This window comes from Nicotiana tomentosiformis, chromosome 11 (genome assembly GCF_000390325.3).
Source record: "Nicotiana tomentosiformis chromosome 11, ASM39032v3, whole genome shotgun sequence".
NCBI lineage: Eukaryota > Viridiplantae > Streptophyta > Magnoliopsida > Solanales > Solanaceae > Nicotiana > Nicotiana tomentosiformis.
In genome coordinates, this window is record NC_090822.1 from 26,952,137 (window position 1) to 26,963,008 (window position 10,872).

The window sequence follows — 10,872 nt, forward strand, 5'->3', positions numbered from 1 at the left end:
GGACACCGAATAATTTAATTAGGTAAGTGACAAAAATATGATAGTTTAAGGGACTTTTAGGGTAATCACTCAAGAAATAAAGGAAAAAAGGAACAAAGTCGTTGAAAGACTAATTCAAAGTTGGAATAAGAAATCTAAATTGTTTAGAATTTTATATTTGTTAATTTATTTAATTCATATTTACATAGTATTTATAGTCAGAATTATATAAGAATAGATTTTTTAATTTTTAATTAAAATAGATTTCGTAAATTATAAATAAAGGTGTTATTAAATTATTTTATGTGTAGAGAATTTGTAAAGAGATTTCATAAATTTATAATAAAATAATTTCCCGTTCATCGCCCATGCTTAAAAACGTTTTAAAAGCAAAAAGACAGTAGAAAAAGAACATTTTCAGCCGAGTAGTCTGCAGTCCAAAACCCATATAAAAAAACTCCCTTTTCCTTAGTTATTCACACCATTCCTCTCATTCATACAATTTGTTATAGTCTCTCCGCAGAAGAATCTTCAGCAACATACAACTGAATTTTATCATCAGCTTCAATGGTAATTCTTCTTCTTCTTCTTCTCTCTTTCTTTATATATCTTCTTAATTTCAGGTTTTTAATTTAAAGAACCATTTTACTGTTTAAAATTAAATCAAAAGAAACCCCATTAGAAATTTGATACTCCGGCGCCTTGTTTGATAACCACTAGATTTTTCCGGCGAATACTCCGCCGGGGACCCCATTTGATTTCGCTTATTTGATAAGAGTATATGATTTTTATGACATTAAAGATATATTCTCATTCTCTTATTCTTCTTGTTTTATTTCCTTTTGATATTTTTGGAGTTATCATTCTAGCAAAAAGAGAAGTACAAGCAAAGTTGGTATATACAATTTTAATAATTCATAATTATTCTTTTTTTCTTTCCTTTGGAGTTAGGCTACACATGAAAATATATAGTAGCTGTCACGTCTCCGCTTATATTTTTTTGTTAAAAATATTTATCAAATATTGTCTGAAGAATTCATGCGTCATAGACGTAGTAGTCTATGTTGCTTTTTTCTTTGCCATTATTGATTAATGTTTAAAGAGAAAAATTAAGTTTTTACAAAGTTATGTTACTCCAAAATATTACTATACGCAAATAGATACAGAGAAATTATGACAGAAATGGTCCCCAATGTTTGGATGTAAATTTAAAATAATCCCTTAAATGTACTCCCAAGTAATTTTAATTCTTTAATTTTTATAAAAATAAGTGTAAATTTAAAATAGTCCCTTAAATATACTCCTAAGTAATTTTAATTCTTTATATTTTATATATAAAGATAAATACTTTTAATCCCCGTCAAACATTTAATAGGTTCAAGCAGTTAGATTTGAAACATGTAGGTTTTCTCTGTCAAAAGGTTTTTTGCAACTGAAAGTATGAACAGTTTTTTCTTCTTTTTTTTTTCCTTATCCTGTTTTTGGGTTCTTTTTGGTGCGAATCTTTAGTTTCTCTTTTTTCTTTTTCTGGTTTTGCGGCTTTCGATCATTATTTTTGGAGAGAAAAGTTTGATTCACTTTTTTGATATTTCAAAAAGTTGATATCTCTTTACTTATTTGGCGGTGATGAAATGCTTATCCCAATTAGGTGAATCTAAATACGTTTCGTGAAAATAAAGAAAGTGTTCCCAATGCTTTATAGAATGAGGAAAACTGCTTTTCCAGATCTTTACAAACGTAAAGATGAAGTAATTGACAAATAGCAGCATTTGAATCAGAATTGGTCCAATTGCTATCAGTCCTTCAGTTCAGAAGTTATATAAAAAGCAGGAAATATAGTTTATTAGTTCAAGAAAGAAGACATAATTTTGTAGGTGAAAATTAAAATCGAAGCATTATTTTTTACCTTAGTTTTCTAGAAAGAATTTGCTGAGTAATGATTTGATAATAATAGTCGACGTAGCCAAAATCATGCAGTTGTAGAGTAAGGTACAGGTACTAATTAAAGGCCAATAGATCTTATGCAAAGATTTTAAATTGATACTATTTCAGCTCGGATAAATATTATAATTATAATAATAATAAATGTTATCCTTTCAAAGTCGAAATTAGCTAGTGATATTTTTAGGTTTTGTTTTTATTTTTTTGCCCAACAATCTAGCTCTTCTGCTCATCTCCTTTTTGGACATAATTAATTTTCTTTCGGCATGGTCGCTCGTTATCTTTCTTCCCAAACAAACCCTTTTATTTATTTGGAAGACGAGCATTGCATTCGGTTAGAAAGTCATGATTTTCAAAAATACCTTTATTTAACTCACATAGTTGAAACTTGAATTTGAAAAGGGTAAAATAAAAAGTAGTACTTTTTTCGTTTTTATCTCTTGGATGTATCTTTTTACTAGATTAAAAAAAAAATGTTTTCATTGTTAATGACGTTCAATACTTTTACTTTTAACAATAGGTTAGGCATTAGTTATTCTTTGTGGTGGAGTTGGTACTAGTAGTAGTAAATTAAAATTGAGATGCAAACAAAGAAGCAAGATTCTACTTTCTCTGTATTTCTTATCTTTATTATTTGGCCTTTTGTTACATTTTGCATTTCACTTGTTTTCTGTGTTGGCTTTTTCTCTGTGGAAACATGCACTAATGCATGTCTTTTTTCAAATGCTAGAGAACTTAGCGTGAGTATTTGAAAAAAAACAATTGCAAAATATGCTTTAGTAAGCATGTAAATGACTTTTAATCATTGAACTGTATATTTAAGTTAAGTCCATATCTATAGTCACAAGGATTTTAATCGATTATAATATTGTAGCAAGTAATTTATCTCATTTCTCAAGTTTAAATTCATTTTTTATAGATGATTATTTGTGGTTATATTGTTTAAGTGACCTAATGGTATATAAATTTTTTTAATTGTTAGTATATAAAAGTTAAACTCTAGTCACAAACAATAATGAGAGTGGTTGTCGAAGAGTTTAACTTCTATATATCACCAATATAAGAATTATTACACTATCACTAACTTAAAAGATAATTATAAATAAATAAAAGTAATTACTTGAGAGACATAAGGTAGACAACCTAGTATAAGACATGTAAATTACATTAAAATTTTTAAAAAATCTTTAAATTATCAATGCATATAATTTATTACATATTACGACGTACACACTGATTTTAAAAGAATAAAATTTGTATGGGTTTGGTACAGGTCTCAGAAGGAGAAGTGGGGCCAAGGGTAGTTCTAACAGCACCCTTATCATTGGAGGGAGAATCAGATGCTTCTGATTACAAAGCTCCTAATCTGCTACAGCGCATTCTAAGCCTCTTGAGTAATGTACGGCCAGGATCTGATCTCACCCGTATTCAGGCAAGTATTAGTTTTACCTTTTATAATAATCTGGCATCGGAGTAATTTTGTTTTGATACCGGAAAATGTCAAAATTGCGATAATTTAATTATCTAAATTAATTTATTTTACAATTAGAGGACAATTAGTTTCATGTTTATGGTGTTGGTGAGGCAATTCCCAATTTGTCTATTTCAATGATGACTGGAACCGAATCTTTTTAGTTGTTTCAAATCACTAAATAGAAAAAAGATACTTACGAAATTATCAATTACGCAATTTTTTAGTTGGTCCCTCAATTTTCTCTTCTTTCTTTTTATTCAGTATATGTTGAGAATCATTTGTCGGTAGGGAAAGAGGAACGCGACTGTACCTTCTTGTTAGCTTGACAAGTAGCTAAAAAAAATCTAGTTTTCTATTATTTGTGGCGAAACCAATCTAATTAAAAAGATTTTAAAAACATATATTTATATCACATCTCTTCAGGTGTGACCTTTTATCGAAACGCGAGATGCCTTATATACTGGGCTGCCATTTTTATATATTTCTTATTCACTCTACTACTAATATCATAAAGGAGCGGCGGTTGCAGTTATATTCAAATTTTGGATTCGTAACGTACAAATGTAATTTCAGCTACCTCCATTATTCAACCTCCCAAAGTCACAGCTACAATGCTATGGGGAATCAGTATACTGCATAAAGAATGACATGTTAAGCAAGTGTGGGAAAGGGGAAACTTCACTTGAAAGAATGATAGCAGTAGTGGGTTGGAGCATATCCACATTGCGCCCTTTGATGTTTGGTGTGGCTCCTTTTAATCCCATTCTTGGCGAGACTCACCATGTCTCTACAGCCTCTCTCAATGTCCTCTTGGAACAGGTAAACATATTGATATATAGAATATTGTGAATGTAATTTACATATTAACTCAAATAGTCGTCCAACCAACCGCTTAAACTAAAACTAGCTGACTCGTTATCCTTAAACTAAAAGGATAAAGATTTTATACTATCAACTCCACTTGCAAAAGTGTTCAAATGTGTGAAACTAATTACAACAAGTGATTTCATTCCCTTTATTATAAGGAGGCTAGTAAGATGGAGAAATTTTAATTAGGAAAGTTTGGATTAATTATATATTTTAAGGGAGTGTCTTTGGAATATTTAAAAATCTAGTGGTATTGGAAACTTTTCATTATCCTGGAGGTGGTGGGCCTTGTTGCGGCTGGGCTTAGCCTTTGGTACTTCATATTGTCTTCAATCTTCATATGAGATGGCTAATGGGCCGATTGCTAACCCAAATTAAATTGAGGAAAAAACATATTTAGACAATATTTAAGAAAATTTTACTGAATTCTAGTAGCAGATAGCAATTAACAAATACGACAGCTAATTAAATACATTTCTAGCTGGAACCTATAATGTTGGACCAATCCTATTAAAATAGGGATTAGTAATTAATAGTAATTCACATAACTTTTGAAGTCTTCCCCACAATTTTCTCTCCCCCATTTAATGACATGCACTGTTATTGTGTCAATGCTAAAATGTCTCTACAGTTAGAAAATTTCTTCACCCTAAATCCTTTCCTTTTTGCGCCTATTCAATTCAACTTTCGTCTTCAACTTATTCCTTACTTCATTCCTCCTTCACGTAACTGATTTTACCTCTAGTTTTTATACATATAGTATATTAAATTTAATAATTCATGGTGTTGTAAAACTATTAAATACACGATGCATATTAATGTTATATATGAATATATTAATAGTATATATTCATAGTATATCTTAATGGTATATACAGATTATATTATACTTGTGGATTATGATCATATACAACGTATTTTAATGGTATACACTGATCATATAATTCTTTGAGAATTTTTTTTTTATGAAGTATATAATATAATATTATTGGTATAGTATTTATATTATTTAGCTATACGTAGTATATAACTATTTATATATATAATTTTTTAATGCATGAACATATACGATGTATATTCAGGATATATTAAATTTAATAAGTCAATTTACTGTATCTTTATTGAATTATTGTATATATTCAGTATATAAAATAGTCTTTATTGAAATTACATTGAGGATTGATATATATGGTGATAAGAATAAAAATGGATCCCGTGATTTGTGCAGATAATTTATTACTTTGAAACATAATTTTTATATTAGGCTAATAATGTAAAAAAATCTGCTATTTATGGAATAAGCTAGAATTGATTCTATTTTTCTAAATAATTTTAAGAAAAGGATCAAGCGTGTAAAAAAACTCTAAAAAAATGGCTGATAGACGGTAAATTACAGTATATATAGATTATACATCTATTATATATTTTTCGGTTATTTTTAGTTTAAGCGGTTGAGTGAGCTACTATTTATATTAATTTCTCTAAATTTTCATTGGCATTGGCCTATAAGCAGACTAAAATCATTAATAGTTGTTATGGATTGACTCGGATTTTATAGAAAATATGTAGCACTGAATTTACACTCTTTTCATCGAAGCAAATGTTAATTGGAGAGTACAAAATTAACAACTCAATTGGGGCGAAGTAAAATTGAAAAGTATACTACTGAAAAGTTCAAATATCAAGTTAGCATTTTGTAAGATAGATTTATGCTTTAGCAACACATTACTAATTTTACGTGCTCATAATAATTTGAACTTTGACAAATTTTCACAAAAGAATCTCACACTTGGTCCTTATACATGAGAAATGTATATTTTTGACCGCTACAAAATATATTAGCCAACAATCTATATATTTATTTATATATATATAGTTGTATTATATACATACAATATATAATTTTACGCACATTTTGGACTAGCGAATACATTTAGTTTTGGTCGACCACGACCAATTTTGTATTTTACCCTAAAATAAAGTCTGTCTCATAAATTGAATTGAAAAAACATACTTAACTTTTTATTGAAAAATCTAACTTTGTTGTTTTATGATTTTAGGTTTCCCATCATCCACCAGTGACAGCTCTTCATGCAACTGATGAGAAAGAGAACATTGACATGATATGGTGTCATAATCCTGTCCCAAAATTCTGTGGTACTATTATTATTATTTACTTTGTCCATCTTTTTGTTTCCATATCATTTTCATTAACAAATATTTACTACAGTCTACACATAAACTAAAAGACATATTTTTATTTTATGATTTTTCAATAATTTTGTGTAAGGTACAAAAATAGAAACTGAGGTGCATGGAAAAAGGGAATTGAAGCTTCTAAATAGGCAAGAAACTTATGTGATGAAATCACCAAAGCTAGTTATCAGACTTCTCCCATTTCCTGGTGTTGATTGGGTGGGAAATGTAACAATTAAGTGTGAAGAAACTGGTCTTCAAGCTGATTTATATTACAAAGGAAGTTCTTTCTTAAGCAACAGTGGAAATAGATCTGTTAAAGGCAATATTTTTATGCCTTCATCTTCAAAGACAATTTGTGAGATCAATGGCCATTGGGACAGGTAAACATGCCCTTATAACCTATGTTACTCGAACTCTTAAAACATATTGCCGAATGCGTGTCAGATCCTCAAAGGTACTGCATTTTTATAGGATATTTTTGAAGAGTTCGAGCAATATACTTTATAACTAGACATTCCCTTCCTTTTTTTCTCCATTAATTTTTTTAAACATTTAGAGAAATAAAGAAGATACAAAAGGATGTGTTGTAAATGATTTAATGATGAATTTTAATTTTTAGGATGTGTTGTAAATGCATGATTTAATGATGAATTTTAATTTTTACAAAAGCAAGGTGTTCCAGAAAGATTTTTTTAGAAGCTAGAAGAGATTTTTTAACCAAATGAGATTTCGAAGCACCAAATATGTTAATTTATTGTTTTAATTTCATATCAATCTAGAATATTTACAATAATTTTCTTTTTCTTATATTTTACATGTTTCATTTTTAATTGTTTTTTTTTTGTTTAATGTCCACAGAACTGTTACAGTTAAGGATATAACTACTGGAAAAGTCAATGTGATTTACAATGCAAAGGAAGCACTATCCGGAATGAAGACTCCTATGGTGAAAGATCCAAAGGTACATTTCTTCAATTCTATTAGAAAAATGAATATTGTTTTAAGGTTGCTCAAAATAAAGAAAGCATTGAAAAGTTTGGGACAAATATTCACACTGAAATCTCACGGCAAAACAAATTTGTAAGCAGGACATTTTAATAGTTATTTTTAGGCATTAACCAATATGAGATATTTAGATAATACTCATTTATATCCATAATATGTATCTTTTAAGGTTTTACATTCTTTAAGAATAATATTTAAGAGTGTTAAATTGAAGTATTTGTCTAAACTATCTTCCATCTCTCCTTAAACGTCTCAATTAATATTCCACCTAATTAGAACAGTAAAGGTAAATATGAATAAAGTATCAAATGATTTTTTGTATGTTCTCTACATAAAACGTTAGATATTTGTATTTTCTTGTCACATAGTTGGATTTTCGAGATTATATATATAAATAATGCAGCCTAATAAAATTGTATTTTCTTCATCTACTTAGTATAACTATTTTTTGGAATTTATTAGGTTGTTATGCCAAGTGAATCAGCAGTGGTATGGGCAGAACTAAGTCAAGCAATCCTAAGTAGAAGTTGGGATAAAGCAAAGCAAGCAAAGACAATAGTAGAGGAAAGGGAAAGAGAAGTTGCAAAAGAAAGGAAGTCCAAATCTGAAATTTGGGTTCCAAAACATTTTACAATATCCTATAGTAAAGAGTCAGGGTGGGAACCCACACCAAATGAGAGGTGGGTCCCTCCAGCTCCAATTATTGCTCCTACTTGATCAATTTGTAACGTGGAAAAATCTAATTTAGGTCATTTTCCTACATTAAATTCATATGTTTATTTTGTAGGTGTAGTAATTATGTATATTATAAATTGTCAAGGGCTTTACTTGTCTCCCTCTTAATTATATCTGAGCTGATAATAAAGGAGTTAAATTTTGGAATAGAAAGCGCTGACTTTAAATGGCTTATCCATTAAAAGATAAAATAGCTGGATGTGGATGAACGAAACAGAAAATCTACTGAAAGCGATTTTTTTTTCTCTATTGACTTTTTCGCCATTGGGATATATAGGTAATTAACCTTGTCTTTTATAAGTATAATTTGAGTTGCTTTATCCTTTCCACTTTTATAAACGTTTAGAGAAAAAAAAGAAAGAACAAAGGGAAAAAAAGTAGAGTTCACGAGAAGATTATTTAACTATTCAAAATTATGACTAAAGTTACTTTACTTTCGTTTTTAATAGAAAAGCCACTGAACTATGACTATTGCACACAAATGGTCGCTCAATCGGAATTATCAAACTTTTCGATAAAAATATTCGATGTTGCAGTCTACATGGACTTTTTATATTTTTGAAACCTAAATAATCCACCCATACACCCAAACCGACCCGTTAAAGGTAAAAACTCACCTGCAAAATAAAATCAAAAGGCTAAAATACATTCCTGTTTGAGTATCAGCCCATAACTGCCTCTATCGTTATACTACTGTTCAAATTTACCTATAATTTTATTGGAGGGACACGTGGCATCACATGAACTAAAATCTACCACCAATTTTAATACCCAATTCTCTTTACAAACCCACTCTTTTATTTTTGGGATTTTTACCTTCCTATACACTATTTGAAACCTTATTACCCTCCTTACTCAAGTTTCAATAAAATTATATAGGCATATACAATTTACCAATTATATACATTTTAGAAATTTAATGAGAATTAATTAACTCCTATAATCCCTCTAACGTACATATCTCACTCCCCCCCACGTTTCTCTGTCCATACCCCTCCTTCCCCCCGATTCTGTACTCACTCCCTCCATTAATGCTCTCTTTCATTTTTGTTCAAATATCTTTTATAATCTCTCTCAATCTTTATGAATTCTCGCTCTAAATCCTACGAAAATAGTAGCAGCTTAAAATTTTTCTTCCCTTACAATGAAGAAGAAAGGAGTTCCGAAGAATAGCCTTAAAAAAGCTAATGTTGGTGATATTCCTACTTTTAATTTTGGTGATTTCTTACAGGATTCACCCAAAAAAGTAGTGAAATAGGCACATGCAAAACTAGTGACAAAGTTCAAGCTTTCCCCTAGTGAAGCTAGGGTAGAAGCTCGAACAAAACTCAAGCATGACAGGGATGTTGGTGAAGCTTCGATATCTGCTAAATCAGTAAAGCGGAAGGGCAAAGAAATTGGTCGTGATGATGATTTCGTCAAAGAAGAAGTTATCCCAAAACCTGCAAAAAAAATTAAAGTTTCTCCTACTGTCAAACCTTCAAAAAAGAAGAAGGTTCAAAAATTACCTAAAACTATATCCCAGCAGTCATTGGAGAAGGTAAATTTTTAGTAGTTACAATTTTAATTTTTTTTAAGTTACAAAACTTGTTCTCATTCTCATGACTATACATATTTTTTGTTTTTTGTATCTATTGAAATTTTGTCTACATTGTGTATATTTATTGTTGGTTGTTAACTTTTCTACATTTTCCTAGAAATTGTAGATTTCTTGTATATTATTCGAAATTGATATTTGGCTTAATGTATGCATATTTTGATATATATTGCCTCACATTTTGCTCATGTCTCGAAGATTTGAGATGTATAATATAATGATTTCTGCTAATTTATGGTATCTCTATGTATAGGAATCATTCGGATGTAATTTGGGACGAAAGTGCGCGAATTAGAGCGAAAATGGGAAGAAAAGGCAAAAGTGAAAATTTGAGGGTCACAGGCAGCGTGGGGCGCTGCCTATGGCACACTTTACAGAATTGCTGGGCAGCTGAGCGCCAGGGCCAGCGCCCCACGCTGCCCTGGACGCTCAAAATGCAAGCATGTCCTATTTCAACTATGACTCGGTTATTTCGACCCCAAGACGCCCCCAACTCATATAAAAGCCAACCTAAACCTATTTTGAAGAGGAGGACGTGATTTTGAGAGAAAAACAAAAGTACGAAATACTCGGGAGCACAAATTTGATCAAATCTTTCATTCTTCTTCTAGTATTCATTGATTTTATGTTTGAAAATATTATTTTTGATGATTGTATGAATATGAGTGGCTAAGAACCCTATTATTTTAGGGTCATGGGTGATACATGAATGTTGATGTTTGAAGTTTAAATTGACGAATTTAATTTTATCATATTGAGTTGTTTATTTAATTCTATTTTTAATTATTTTGCTGAGTAGCTAACCGTGAAATACTATCTACGAATCTAGAGTTGAACTCGAAAGTGGAAATTCTAGATTGCATATAGAATTAAATAGAGCAGGTTCTTGAACCCCGTGCATCGGGCAACAGATTCACAATTAGGATAGAAATATATCTAATTGCCTTGCTTGGTTGAAATACAAGAAGTGTAAATGCATTCCTGTTAATCTTAATTCCATAGACATATAGGCATTAAGTTAGCTTGAATAGGCGAGTAAGAACTCGACAAATTCTTATGAGTAATATCAACCCTG

The 10,872-nt window shown here is 30.1% G+C and overlaps 1 protein-coding gene across 2 annotated transcripts; it reads left to right on the forward strand.

Annotated features, from left to right (window-relative positions):
* The first annotated feature begins 381 nt into the window (after nt 1-381).
* LOC104093595 (oxysterol-binding protein-related protein 4C) lies at nt 382-8,311 on the forward strand. 2 transcript variants are annotated; one of them, XM_009599363.4, is made up of 7 exons: nt 382-549; nt 3,194-3,352; nt 3,968-4,213; nt 6,322-6,418; nt 6,564-6,840; nt 7,319-7,421; nt 7,928-8,311. In XM_009599363.4, exons 1-7 carry the CDS (start codon nt 547-549, stop codon nt 8,180-8,182), a joined length of 1,140 nt encoding a protein of 379 aa, XP_009597658.1. In that variant the 5' UTR covers nt 382-546; the 3' UTR covers nt 8,183-8,311. The 2 variants fall into 2 exon arrangements, with proteins under 2 accessions (XP_009597658.1, XP_009597656.1); XM_009599361.4 differs by having other exon boundaries at nt 383-549; nt 6,552-6,840.
* The last annotated feature ends 2,561 nt before the right edge of the window (nt 8,312-10,872 follow it).

What these genes read in the sequence shown, in the direction of transcription:
- LOC104093595 (XM_009599361.4), top strand. An exon ending in CTGATCTCACCCGTATTCAG is followed by an intron (nt 3,353 to 3,967) that starts GCAAGTATTAGT and finishes ATGTAATTTCAG; the next exon opens with CTACCTCCATTATTCAACCT. An exon ending in TCCTGTCCCAAAATTCTGTG is followed by an intron (nt 6,419 to 6,551) that starts GTACTATTATTA and finishes ATTTTGTGTAAG; the next exon opens with GTACAAAAATAGAAACTGAG.